The sequence below is a fragment of the Phalangium opilio genome, unplaced genomic scaffold (assembly GCF_054372755.1).
Source record: "Phalangium opilio isolate 3A_F unplaced genomic scaffold, DU_Popi_V2 ptg000662l_1, whole genome shotgun sequence".
NCBI classification, from domain to species: domain Eukaryota; kingdom Metazoa; phylum Arthropoda; class Arachnida; order Opiliones; family Phalangiidae; genus Phalangium; species Phalangium opilio.
The window spans coordinates 1,848,928-1,863,043 of NW_028324246.1; the positions used below are offsets into that span (position 1 = coordinate 1,848,928).

The following is a 14,116-nucleotide window of genomic DNA, read 5'->3' on the forward strand; positions in this document are numbered from 1 at the left end:
CATGGTTCCAATTGACAACATACATTATTTTACACGCTCTTTCGATTAAAAAAGGAAAACATTCAAGGCCATAGTATCCCTTTAATTCGATGGAAAGTTTCCAGAGTAAAGGCTTAAAGCAAATGTCGGCTCTTGTGGCACCCCTACTATTCTGGCTAATCTTCTACACAAAACTTTAACCTTGCAAAAGGCAATATCAGAGCTCGTCCATGAGGGCGGAGCTAAAACTAGCCTTTGCTAAGCTCAGTCAACTCCAGCCCTCGATTATGGGAGCATCTATTAGCATTTGTTTAAACTAAACCGCAGCCGAGACTTCCTTTAAATTCTACCACTTCTTTTCTAAACATAAAAGGACCTACAAAATGACGTAACGAGTCTTCTACCCCCCCCCCCAAACCCAAACCCAAAAGAGACCCCCACTGTATATTTTCACTTTATAAACATATTTGAAATACCCAATTATGTACTAACATTTCTTCCCATAGACCTCAAAACAATGGCGGCATAGGGCCTTTAAAAATACCAAATATTTGACGCCATTACACTACACCTTTGAAAAAGTAAACTAAAATTAATATAAACACCCAAAACCGTTGAAAAAACCGTTTGGAAAAACTAAGTAATGGCGAGGGTCTACCTTTGAACAGTATCAACCTGAATGTGAAAAACTTCGGAACTGTCACTTAACGTCAACAAGCATTGAAAAAAAAAAATAATATAAAATGGTGATGGTGTCAAGCGAATTTTGGATTTACAGGTAACGTCAAGGGAAGTTGACATTGAACCTTAAAAGCGATATAACGAAAAATACCCAAGTTACAAGTGAATAACCCTCATTAATAGTAACTCTAGTTTTTCAACTGGCGCATTCTAGTTAGTTAAAAGGCCAGGCGGATGACTACGCCACGTTAAACATGGCAAGCAAATAAATAGTCCGTTTGATTATAACTCGAAACACCGAATATGAAAATAAGATAGGGGAATCCATCGTGTGATTTTTTTTTTACTACCGAAAAAACAGGTTCTGGGGTTTTTATTTTAGGCTTAGAAAAGTCATTTACTCAAAACTGCGCACACCCCCCTCCCCATTCCTCCTTTCACGCCCCATGGCTAAAAAACATTGCACCATAAAAAGCATTGACCCTACTTTTGACGTTTCACAATTTTTTTTTTCTAATTCTTTTAGAAATGGCAGAGTTGAGAGAAAAATTAAAAATTCTGAATAAATAAATTTTAACTATTACCGAATTTTCCACACGTAATTAAAAACGACAGTAAAACCCCCAATATAATATATAAATTTTTTTTACCTTGAATCAGTTGAACTTGCTCTCCAATTTGAAAAGAGATAGTTTCACCAGGATTAACGTGTAAATCCACAACGTGCTGACCGGCAGGTCCGTTGCTGATTGATTGAAGTTGTTGCGGTTGCAATTGTTGAGCCATATTGCCAACAATGTTTAAATTGACGACAGGTTGGGACCCCGGTGGCCCTATTCCGTTGCAGGGGCTATTACCCCGCGAATTTGGGGGTCCATATCTCCTCCGACTAGGAGAGTGTTTCCTATGGGCCCCAACTCCAGCCCCATAGTGAGGTTTGGGGCTCAAATGTTGGCCACTTTGATGGTGGTGGTATCCATTACCATTTGCCAAACTGCGAGGTAAAAATAAAATTGCTACTTAATTTTATATCTAAACACATTTAGAGTACTCTTAAATAATCCCTGACAATTTAGTTCTATTTTTAAACCCCCCTCCCGACATCTCGGGTCTATCTATAAAACACCCCCCACATCTAAGGTCTATTTTTAAAACGTCCCCCTCCCCCCACATCTAAGGTCTATTTTTAAAACGTCCCCCTCCCCCCCACATCTAAGGTCTATTTTTAAAACGTCCCCCCTCCCCCCACATCTAAGGTCTATTTTTAAAACGTCCCCCCCTCCCCCCACATCTAAGGTCTATTTTTAAAACGTCCCCCCCTCCCCCCACATCTAAGGTCTATTTTTAAAACGTCCCCCCCTCCCCCCACATCTAAGGTCTATTTAAAAACGTCCCCCCTCCCCCCACATCTCAGGTCTATTTTTAAAACGCCCCCCTCCCCCCTCATTTAAGGTCTATTTTTAAAACGTCCCCCCCTCCCCCCACATTTAAGGTATATTTTTAAAACGCCCCCCCTCCCCCCACATTTAAGGTCTATTTTTAAAACGTCCCCCCCTCCCCCCACATTTAAGGTCTATTTTTAAAACGTCCCCCCCCTCCCCCCACATTTAAGGTCTATTTTTAAAACGTCCCCCCCTCCCCCCACATTTAAGGTCTATTTTTAAAACGTCCCCCCCTCCCCCCACATTTAAGGTCTATTTTTAAAACGTCCCCCCCCTCCCCCACATTTAAGGTCTATTTTTAAAACGTCCCCCCCTCCCCCACATTTAAGGTCTATTTTTAAAACGCCCTCCCTCCCCCCACATCTCAGGTCTATTTTTAAAACGCCCCCCCCCTCCCCCGACCTGTCAGGTAGATTTTAAAACGCCCCCCCCCCTCCCCCGACCTGTCAGGTAGATTTTAAAACGCCCCTCCCCCCCCCCCCGACATCTCAGGTCTATTTTTAAAACGCCCCCTCCCCCGACCTGTCAGGTAGATTTTAAAACGCCCCCCCCCAACATCTCAGGTCTATTTTAAAACACCCCCCCCCCCGGACATTTCAGGTCTATTTTAAAACACCCCTCCCCTCCCCCCCGACATTTCAGGTCTATTTTAAAACACCCCCCCCCCCGGACATTTCAGGTCTATTTTAAAACACCCCTCCCCTCCCCCCCGACATTTCAGGTCTATTTTAAAACACCCTCCCCCCCCCCGACATTTCAGGTCTATTTTTTTTTAAAACATCCCCCCCCCCCCGACATTTTTAAATGGGCCATGACAATTTAGGCCTAGCTTTTACACTAACTATTAGAAAAAAGCGGAATATTTACCCATAATGATAAGGTCCTGGTCCAGGATGAGTCATTTGGGTTGTCACAGGGTTATTTTGTTGCTGAGTCTCCATTTTACGAATATTGGGATGATGAGCGTGTAATGAAGTCAACATAGTTGTTGTTTTACTAGTCCAAGTGGCTTCCCCCGCGTTTTGATAACTATTTGACGAAGATGAGAAATAGTTGGCCATGGTTTGAGGAGCAATCTTATCAGTTTTCTTTCCACCGCCATCATCATCAGCAGCTCCAACTACAACTCGAATGGGTGGCCCCTGATTCCGATTCCCGCGATTCACATCATGATTGTTTTTAGTAGAAGAGCTTTTATCTCCCGAGTTAAAAGTCGATTTTGTTGTCGTTTCCGAGGAATCTTTCACCAAGTTTAAAGCGTCGGTATTAGCTTTCCCTTCTGGAGAAAGCCTCAACTGATCTTGATGATCAAAATCAGTTTTCTGATCGCCACAAGCAATTTCAATTTCTTTTAAACCGCACGAAGTCTCGATTAAAACGTTTGTAGTACCCGGTGGTTCACTGGGTTCACTAGTAACACTCCCGCCACTGCTACTATCGTCGGTATCACTCCGACCCGGTGTCGGATCGCGAGTTTTTAAACTAAATCCGGAGGAATCTGTCACGTTTAACAAAACGTTCGATTCACTTTGTTTATTATTATTATCAGTGGGTATTTTTAAATCCAATTCAGCCATGTTCGCGATTATCCAATTAAAATGTGGTAAAATATCCCACCAATGTATTTACGATCATCTGGAGTGATATAAGGGAAAAAAAAAACAACATACTTCTTGAGAAAACTAGGGGTGGAAGTTAATCTCGGCTTTAAATAAGATAAGAGAGGACAATTCTAAGAATTATTTTCGAAACTAGAAGCTATAGATAAAGCTTATTAGCATAGCAAACACTGCCGCTTGATCTAGGAGCCAGCTGTCAAAGACTGTCAAAAGTCAACGACTTGACACTGACAGCTGCTGTCATTAAGGAGTAAGCGAATGAATTGAAATCTAACAGCTAATTACTTTACATTACGAGGTCGTAGCAATTTGCCACGTTACGTGCTTAAATCTTCCATATAAAAACAATGTCAATACCCCTACGTTCATCAGAATCCAAAAAATATGGTAGGGAAAAAAGACGAGCCAAGGCCTAACGAAAGAACTAAGTATTTGCCCTTAAGTTAAACTTGTAAAAATCAGGAGGAAGGGACAAGGCTTAGCAAATCACGGAACCTACTCTCTCAAGACGGGCAAAAAGTACCCCTACCCTGCCGTTAAGGAAGATTCAAGTTTCCGCTGTTACGTATTATTGGTACCGAGGCTTAAGGGAAAAAAGTAACTTTACTTACAAAATACGATGGTTTCTTCGTTGACAATACCCGTTAAAATTCTCTAATTTCAGAGAAAGATTAAAAATTAAAATTTTAAACATGTAGAGGCGTATAAAAACTACAATAAATTAGAAAAATTTGACGCGTAAAGTTAAACCGCAGCTGTCACTTCTGACGCAACATGCCTTTGTGCCAACTGCCAAAGAAGCTTGCGCTTCTACAGTCTCTACGAACAAAACTGCCACGACTACAATACTTCCGAAAGGGCGCTACTTACCGGAAACACCAAACATCCCGCGATTCCCGCCAATATTCGAATCAAACAACACAACGTTTATTCCTAAAACTCGATTTCTTCCTCTAGAAAAACAAAATAATATGAATTTTTAGTATTTTTTACACACAAAATCATATTTAGGCCCTAGTATTTTCAGATGAAAATAAAACTGAATAGAAATCAATTGAGCTTATGTTTAATTTTTCTTTCACTAAGCCTACTTTGACCTATTAATAAAACTTTATTTCCTTTCATATTCTGAATGTAATTTTATTTAAATTATTTAAATAATATTAATTTCAACACAGAAAATCACTATTTAGTATTTTCAGATGAAAATAAAACTGAATAGAAATCAGTTGAGCCTATGTTTAATTTTTCTTTCACTAAGCCTACTTTGACCTATTAATAAAACTTTTTTATTTCCTTTCATATTCTGAATGTAATTTTATTTAAATAATATTAATTTCAACACAGAAAATCACTATTTAGTATTTTCAGATGAAAATAAAATTGTATAGAAATTAGAAATCAGTTAAGCCTATTTTTAATTTTTTTAACTAAGCCTACTTTGACCTATTAATAAAACCTTTATTTTGTTTGATATTCTGGAAGTGATTTTATTTTATTTAATGATAACAAATACATAGTTGTCAGTTGTATATGATTTTACACCGTACATTTGTCGTTTACTAGTCTACGAGAAAATTAAAGAAAAAAGAAGGCTAGTTAACGAGAAGATTTTCTTTATTAGAAAATTTTAGAACAAAAGTTTATATTACTTCCGGAAGTTAGGCTAAACGTATTTTAAGGAACGCAAACTGCTGGAACGATAGTCGGCGAGGATGACGTCATTCCTTTACTAGGTTGTCGAAATAATTCTAAACTGAGTTTGTAAAGTTCCTTATCGACTCCGTGTGAAGCCGAGCTTCCCTGAGGAGGGCTAAAAACTGACGGCTGATTATCTATGGCCGAATTCTAATTAAAATTAAATAAAATAAAATAAATACTTAAGAAAATTACTTGTAAATGAAAAATAAATTAGAGTTAACAAACCTTAATTTGCGACGAGAAGACGTTAGAATTTCCTTGGGGGTTTGCCGACCCAAGGATTGAAACATTTTTGCATAGTTGTCGTCTCATCCATAGATCTTGTCTGGCGGAAAGCGCTCGTCTAAATGGTCCCATTTGATGAAGAACTTGGGCCCGCTGTCTTTTCGATTCAACAGCCGCAACTTGGAAGGCCGCCACATTATTAGTCGCTACAAAATTCTCAACTTCCTCCCGCGTTCCATTCTCCTTTTTAACTACTTAAAATAAATTGATTAATAATTAAACTAATCAAATTCTGAACTATCTTTTCTTACCTTGTTCATCTTCCTCAACTTCTTTCTTACATTGTTCCAAAACTCTTTTCATAATTTCGGGTCCAGCCCACCTTTGAGAAATTCCCATCGTCGGTAACAAATTGGAGAGTAAAAATCTTTTACGCGCCGATCCCGCTGCGGGTTGCGCATTTTCGGTCGCTGTTTTACTTGATTCTTGTAAAATAGACCAATCAACGTCTAATCCGTCAAAGGAAGTCTTTTTCCCGCCCAATTTCGAGTCTGCTTCAACGTCTTTCATAATCGCGTCCAACTCATCGTCACTAATTGGGTCGTAGTCTGACCCTTCTTCATTTGATCCCAATGATTTGTTATCGTTATCGGGAATAGTTTCTAAGATATCCATTTTATCATCGCCTCCCAATCTGCGAATAAATTTAAACAAAGAAACCTAAGTTTCGGCCGAAACAAAGAAACCTAAGTTTCGGCCGAAACAAAGAAACCTAAGTTTCGGCCGAAACAAAGAAACCTAAGTTTCGGCCGAAACAAAGAAACCTAAGTTTCGGCCGAAACAAAGAAACCTAAGTTTCGGCCGAAACCAAGAAACCTAAGTTTCGGCCGAAACCAAGAAACCTAAGTTTCGGCCGAAACCAAGAAACCTAAGTTTCGGCCGAAACAAAGAAACCTAAGTTTCGGCCGAAACAAAGAAACCTAAGTTTCGGCCGAAACAAAGAAACCTAAGTTTTGGCCGAAACAAAGAAACCTAAGTTTCGGCCGAAACAAAGAAACCTAAGTTTCGGCCGAAACCAAGAAACCTAAGTTTCGGCCGAAACCAAGAAACCTAAGTTTCGGCCGAAACAAAGAAACCTAAGTTTCGGCCGAAACAAAGAAACCTAAGTTTCGGCCGAAACAAAGAAACCTAAGTTTCGGCCGAAACAAAGAAACCTAAGTTTCGGCCGAAACAAAGAAACCTAAGTTTCGGCCGAAACAAAGAAACCTAAGTTTTGGCCGAAACAAAGAAACCTAAGTTTTGGCCGAAACAAAGAAACCTAAGTTTTGGCCGAAACAAAGAAACCTAAGTTTCGGCCGAAACAAAGAAACCTAAGTTTCGGCCGAAACAAAGAAACCTAAATTTCGGCCGAAACAAAGAAACCTAAGTTTCGGCCGAAACCAAGAAACCTAAGTTTCGGCCGAAACAAAGAAACCTAAGTTTCGGCCGAAACAAAGAAACCTAAGTTTCGGCCGAAACAAAGAAACCTAAGTTTTGGCCGAAACAAAGAAACCTAAGTTTCGGCCGAAACAAAGAAACCTAAGTTTTGGCCGAAACAAAGAAACCTAAGTTTTGGCCGAAACAAAGAAACCTAAGTTTTGGCCGAAACAAAGAAACCTAAGTTTTGGCCGAAACAAAGAAACCTAAGTTTCGGCCGAAACAAAGAAACCTAAGTTTTGGCCGAAACAAAGAAACCTAAGTTTCGGCCGAAACAAAGAAACCTAAGTTTCGGCCGAAACAAAGAAACCTAAGTTTCGGCCGAAACAAAGAAACCTAAATTTCGGCCGAAACAAAGAAACCTAAGTTTCGGCCGAAACAAAGAAACCTAAGTTTCGGCCGAAACAAAGAAACCTAAGTTTCGGCCGAAACAAAGAAACCCAAGTTTCGGCCGAAACAAAGAAACCTAAGTTTCGGCCGAAACAAAGAAACCCAAGCCATGGTCGAACAAAACGAAAAAACCAACCTGCTAACAATGGATTGTCGATCTTTACTAACGCTCCTCTTTCTCCTGGTTTCTCCATCTTTAGCGGTACGTTCTTTGGAATGCGATCTCGAACTGGGTTGTCTTTTAGTTTCTAATTTAGTTTCGGCATCCGTGGACGCGGTTTTCCCGTCTTTATCTTCCTCGGAGGAAGGTTCAACCTTGAAAAAAAGAGACTCTAACGTTAAAATACCTACCCGACGTCGCTGTTTATAATTAAAACAGCGATTAAATTTAATAGTTACATCATTTACAACTAAATCAATGTCTTCGACGTCGCTCCAATCGCTAAGTCCTCCTTAAATAATTCAATCAAAATAATTAAGTATTAACAAAAACCGTTGGATATTTTTTTTTTAATTTACCGGAACCTCTTGAATGATCTTCTTTTTCCAGATCAGGTCGATCTCTGTCCAATCTATCTCGAGTTCTTTCCTTTATGGCTTCGTGCCTGGAGGTTTCATCCATCGCGTCATCAACTGGTTCGAGCTTAAGTTGAATTTTATCCTTAATCGACGACGCTTCTTTCGTTACTGGTTCGTTGGAGGCATCATCCCTTTCAAGTACTTCGCCCGACAAATCATTTTTTACTAAGTTTATCTTTGATACCCCGATTTTAGTGTCACTTTCCGCGTTTCTGGTAACGCTTTCGACCTCGTCCATGGGTAATTGTTCTTCTTTGATGGTGGTCCCGAGGTCATCGTCGTTCTTATTCTTGTCCTCCTTCGCTTTACCGGTAATTGAAATATCCTCGGATTTATCCTCCGCCGATTCTTTAGGAATTGACGGAGAGTTCGGGTTCGATAAATGATGCTTTGATTTCTTGGAGCATGGTTCCGAAGATTGGGGTCCCGGTAAAGACGGTGGCTGTAGAGTAGAGGGTGACTTGGATCGACTTCTTTTACGCGTCCTCGATGAGGATTTACTCGACGAAGAACGTTCCTTTTCGTGTCGGCTCGAACGGGATCCCGACAGAGTACTGGACGTAGAAGAGGCATTGGGTGCGCCGCCGCTAGCTCCAGTTGACTGTTTGTTTTCGTCCTAATTAGGATAAACATTAATGGTTCCTAAAAATGAATTGAAGGTGGTTAGGACACGATTACCTTTACCTTCTTTTGAGAGGAAGAAGACGAAGATCTGTGTCCTTCCGAGCTTTGACTGTCGTGTCGACTACTTCGTTCCCAGCTACCGTGACTACCGGGTGAATGGTCTCGACCTCGTTTAGTCGAGGCTCCTGGTGAGAACTTGCTTCGAGGATTGGCTGGAGGATCCGACGGCCTTTCAATGGCCGTTGGGCTAGGAGGAGCGGCGCTATGAGGAGGACTCATGGGAGGTCCAGGAGGCCAACGTTCCTCCCGTCTACCCGGTCCGAGCCATTCGGGAGATCGATGACGGCGTCTGTCCATCATTCTGGCCTCTTCTTTAGCAAATCACAACCAAAATAACTTAAGAGTACCCGAGAGGACAATGGGTCGAGTGTATATTTAGTTTATTTACCGTCTCGACTGCCACGGCTTTCGGGTCTCATTTCCGGTAAATGATCTCTGTATCTATCAATGGGAATTCTGTCCATGGGATCCCGTCCGCGGAACATCGGGGGAGGTGAATGTCCTCTTAAAGGAGGTAGCAAATGTTCGTGAGGTGGCGGATAACGACCGTGGTGAAACTCCCATTCTTCGGGAGGTAAAAGACCACCGTAATATTCGTCCCTCGGACGATGATAGTAATGATCGCGAGGATCGAGATGTTCTACCGCGATTAAACAAGTCAATTATGATGGGTTATTACCTACAGAATGGCACCTACCATCTCTATGAAGCGGCGGTAAATCGTAATCCTTTGGTCTACGTCCGTAACGATCCAGCTCGCGTTCGGAGAATCGATAATCAGGATGATGTGGCGGATATCGATCTGGGCTATAATCAGGTGGCAAAGGTCGGGGGATCATATGTTCACGGGGATCTCTAGGATCCCTGTGATCGCGGGGTGGTAAATCCCTGGGGTCAATCCTCAAATCTCTAGGGTCGCGCATATCGCGTGGATCGCGTCCGTCGCGAATCATGTGGTGCGGGTAGCCCGGAGCTGGCATATGATCTAACATATGATAATCGTGGGGTTCCCGCATATGGGGGGAATCTCCCGGGTACCTTTCTCCCCTTCTTAAAGGCGGTAAGGGTGGTAGCGGGGGTAAAAGGTCATCCCGCTCCCCTTTGTGTCCTTTAGAGTAACCGGGAGGCGGGAGTTTCTCGCCTTCTCGGCGACGGGGTGAACCTCCTAAACCAGGTGGTGTTAAACGCCCTGGGTCTCGGTAATGTTTCGGTGGCATATCATCCATGGGTGGCATGCCCCTTCTTCGCATCATTTCAACGCCTGGGGGTCCGCGTTCTTTATCTAACTCGCGTAAAGGAATTTGACCTCGACTGTAAGCCATTTCACGGTCGCGAGCCTCACGCGCTCGTGGGTCCATCATATCGTCTGCCATGGTCATTCTAGAACCGCGTTCGAGTTCTGGCGGTAGATCTCGTTTCTAAATGGAGTAAAAATGAACCGAAACATTAAAATTAAATAAAAAAAACAACTATCATAAGTTTTTATTGTGAGTAAAATACCCTCTCTCTTTCCCAACTAGGTTCGCGTTCCAGTTTTCGTTTCAACATGGAGGTATCTTCGCGTCCATCTTTACCACCACCCTTTTTACGGTCACTCATCATAATTTCGTCTCTTTTGTCATATCCCCTGCGCCCTTTATCTGACGGGGAAGATCCTCTAACTAATCTTCCCTTTTCATCTTGCATCCGTTTAGAACGAGACGAGTCGGGTGAACCGGGTCGTCGTCCGTCATCTCGTTCCCTAAAAGGGTTTCGGTCAAGATTAAATTAAATAAATGGGAGAGATTTGGGGGTTCATTGGGTGTACGCTCTAACGAAGGAACTTAAAAATGTAAATAGAAATTAAGGGTAGGAGGAAGAGAGAGAAGTACCTCGAAGGCATGTCTGAACTTGCGCTAGCCGATGCTGAGGCTGATTTATTTCGAACTTGTTTAGGGGCGACCCATTTATAAACGGACTGCGGCGGCTGGTAATTAGGATCTCTCTTTTCGTAGGCAGAAGGTAGAGGAGGCGGAGCTTGTCTAACGGCTCCTTCTTTATACGAACCGGGAAGATAAGGCCGGCCTCGAGCGTCAAACTCTGGCGGTGGCAAATCTTTGGTGGGAGATCGACTGCGAACAACGGAAGAAGGGTTCGCTAAAGAGGAACTGCCACCGTTAACGGAGTTAGAAGAAGAAGGAGTAGACGCGTTTTTGTTCGAATCGTTTTTAGAGGAGGAGGAGGAGCGTTCCTTACGTGCATCGTCATACCGTCTAGCGGAGCCCAAAATTAAGAACCAAATTAGTCCAAAAACAAACAAATAAAACCAAATCGCCCAAATGGACCAATGAAAACGGGCGGGGAAAAGACGGCAACCTGACGGGGGTCAGGTGTCCGTCTTCCAGCTGAAAACGGGGCGCTCGCTAGTCGTTAGTAAAGTTCAGATTCACATTCGACCTATAACCACCACCTTCGCAATGAGATTGGTACAGCATTACGTCAAAAGCCAAGGACACAATGTCTACTCTTAACAGGGACAGCAATTCATAGAAGAACTACTTGGAAATGGCAATAAAGCGAAATTGCGGAGAAAAAAGTCAACATCTACAACCAACTTTTAATGAAACAAAGACTATACCACCAAAAAGAATAAGAACAGGATAGCGAGAAAAGTTCACGACACACCCCTGAAGAGGAAAAGATAGATAGGACAACAGTGGCGTTTAATAAAAAAAAACCTCATACTTATACGGTGCGGGTGGTCCCAGTTCATCGGGAGGTAAGCGTCTCATGTCCCCTCTGTAATGATCCCTCATATCCGGGTTCCTGGACAAAGGAATGCCTGGTGGTAAATCCCTGGGTGGTAAGGGAGGAGGTGGCGTAATGGAACGTCCGCTATTGTGTTTTCGAACGCTAGGCGGTAAAAGAGGTGGTGACGGTTCGCGCATGGGCATGCGATGTTCATCACGACCTTTACGCGAACCATAATTGGAGTCCGCGTTCCCGGAGGCCAAAGGACTTTGCCTAGACTGTGAAGAGAATTTTGGAACCCTCGTTGTTTATGAACGGTCCCTAAGTTTCAAAACTTACGCTTTTATCTTTCCCCATTTGATTTTTCTTCTTCTTGTGTCTTCTTCCTCCAGACATTTCATCTCTCTCTTTGCCAGCCACGCTATCGTTCCAATCTTTATTACGTTTCGATTGGGACACGCTCCTGCGTCGATCTCCTTTGTTCTTGGATCGATAACCGAGTGGTTCTTCGCGTTCCCTGTCTCGTCCTCTGGCACCAGGAACGTTTCCCCCTGGAAAATCACCTCTGGATCTTCCACCAGCGTCCCTAGAATCGCCGCGTCCGCTTTTATCTCCTCTCCAATGCTTCGTGGAGTAAGAACTATCCCTAGTGTGGTTATCAGGGGAGTTTGAATGTTTCCTGGATCGACTAGTCCGTCCACTTTTATCCTTTGAACGACTACTACTGCGTGGTTTAGACTTTGATCTACGTCTGTGTCTAGAAGAATCTGGTGCGGATCCCGACGCGCGACTTCTAGGACGGTCCGAAGATCGCCCGTACACGTCTCCAGGTTCTTTGGGCGAAGAGCGTCGGCCAGAATGGTCTTTACTCCTGCGACTCGACGCTACTTTGTTCGATTGGGAGTTGGCGCTAAGTCGCCCACTGGCTCCAGCCGAAGGAGGTTGGTTACTGGATGATTGCTTCTTTTTACGCCTCCCACCCGATGTCGAGGACGACGAGGACGTAGTTGAAGATGAAGAGTCGTCGCTATCTTCGCTCGAACTGGACGAAGACGTATCGGAACTAGATGAATTTGAACCACTATTATCGTCACTTGAATTTGTAGAGCTGCTGCTTCTCGAAGACGAGGAACTGCTACTCCTGTGAGGTCTACCCGATTTCCCAGCGGCACTTGGATTTGAGGAACTACTAGTTCCTTTGGTACTTGATGACCCAGGATGAGCGTCTTTACCCCTCATTTTCTCTTCTTTTTGCAATTCGAGTTCGAGCTCTCTTTTTAATTGTTGCCGTTTAAGTTCTAAAGATATTTCTTCGAGTTGTCCACTATCGGGAAATTGTTTTTCGGATGGTTTTGAGGTTCTCGCCTTCTCCTCATCGTCCCAAGGTTTCTTTGAGGAAGGATAGTCCCTCGAATGATGATGGTGATTATTATTATCACCGCGTTCTTTATCAGATACTGAAACCATGGCTGGAGTAATAGTGTCGCTTGTTAAATTTCCAGCGGCACTGTGAGTTTTTGAGGACACAAACTCTGAGGGTGCGACGTGACTATCTTGTCTCGAAGAGGTGCGATCATCAGTTGAACTTGGTGACTTATTTCGCGTCACGACGACTGTGGACTTTATTTTCGCATCGTGTTCGGCCTTTTTGCTAGCCGAAGACGAGTTATTAGCACTAGCGCCTCCGTTAGGAGTAGTGGACTTTGTCCGTTTTGGAGAATGAGAGGGACTCTCGCGACTGGGTCTATCTGCGTAAAGAAAAGCGGCGTTTCTGCCCTTTCTTTTACTCTTAACTCGATGCCTCAAATCTTTCTCATTAATGCTCCTGTTAATGAATAAACAATGACGGTTGTTAGTCAAACCTAAAGTTTATCTTTGTAAAAGATAATTACTTTTCAGATTTACTAGATTGTTTACTGGGGCTGGAGTAAGTCGGGGATGAATGTCGATATCGACAACTAGAACCGTAAGCGCAAGAGCCAGTTCTCAACCAATTACGACATTTCTCGGAAGATTGATCGTTAACGGTAACAACAGCGGTACTACTACGAGAATGTCGCTGAAAATGGTTCTAGATTGTTAGAAATGAAGTTGGGATTGATAATCAACTGTTAACTTACCTCTTGCCCACTTTGCGACGAACTATTAACACTAACGGCGTTTGGACCGAGTCTTTCGAAAACGCTTGGTCGCCTACTGCTAGATTCGGAACCAGAGATAGAACCTCCACCTTCTTTGGAATTCTTTTCTATGGTTACCTTTCTCTTGGACTTATTGGACATGTGGAAAAGGTGTAATTCGAAGCTAATAGACCTTAGATTTAATTAGAAATTTACAGGACATATTGCCTACTATAATTAAAACGTTCTTAAATCCTTAATGAACGTCATAACATCAACAACAACAAACTCTCGCCAAATTATCCGTCCCGGACTTTCGTCCCGTTCGCTAAGCCTACTTTTCCACCTTTCTATAAAGTTCCAAACAACATAGACGTATAAAGATTAAAGAAGAGAAGTGTATATAGTATTTTTATGTCTATGGTTTCGACCGATGCGGAATCCGACAACCAATCACAAGCCAGACATAACACGACCTCTATTGACCTTT

General features: G+C 42.6%; 2 protein-coding genes across 11 annotated transcripts in view; both read right to left on the reverse strand.

Moving 5' to 3' along the window:
* The window catches only part of LOC149588321 (fibronectin type-III domain-containing protein 3A-like), a 33,093-nt gene extending 28,356 nt beyond the window's left edge, over positions 1-4,737 (reverse strand). Inside the window, exons 1-3 of the mRNA XM_089863099.1 lie at positions 4,333-4,737; positions 2,970-3,737; positions 1,311-1,654 (exon numbers count right to left, since the gene is read on the reverse strand). Of these exons, the coding sequence (XP_089719225.1) occupies positions 1,311-1,654; positions 2,970-3,679 (1,054 nt within the window). The 5' untranslated portion in view covers positions 3,680-3,737; positions 4,333-4,737. The remainder of the gene's footprint in view (positions 1-1,310; positions 1,655-2,969; positions 3,738-4,332) is intronic.
* A 444-nt stretch (positions 4,738-5,181) lies between these two features.
* LOC149588322 (uncharacterized) lies at positions 5,182-14,011 on the reverse strand. 10 transcript variants are annotated; one of them, XM_089863090.1, is made up of 16 exons: positions 13,627-14,011; positions 13,399-13,565; positions 11,846-13,331; positions 11,501-11,784; positions 10,648-10,923; positions 10,277-10,517; positions 9,474-10,194; positions 9,165-9,416; positions 8,771-9,087; positions 8,033-8,708; positions 7,913-7,965; positions 7,650-7,828; positions 5,959-6,341; positions 5,648-5,901; positions 5,374-5,569; positions 5,182-5,288 (listed from the first exon to the last, which is right to left on the reverse strand). In XM_089863090.1, the coding sequence occupies exons 1-15, from the start codon at positions 13,786-13,788 to the stop codon at positions 5,399-5,401; spliced, it is 5,622 nt and encodes a 1,873-aa protein (XP_089719216.1). In that variant the 5' UTR covers positions 13,789-14,011; the 3' UTR covers positions 5,182-5,288; positions 5,374-5,398. The 10 variants fall into 10 exon arrangements, with proteins under 10 accessions (XP_089719216.1, XP_089719218.1, XP_089719222.1 ...); XM_089863092.1 differs by having other exon boundaries at positions 5,182-5,569; positions 8,771-9,084; XM_089863096.1 differs by having other exon boundaries at positions 5,182-5,569; positions 8,033-8,693; positions 8,777-9,087.
* Positions 14,012-14,116: the final 105 nt, after the last annotated feature.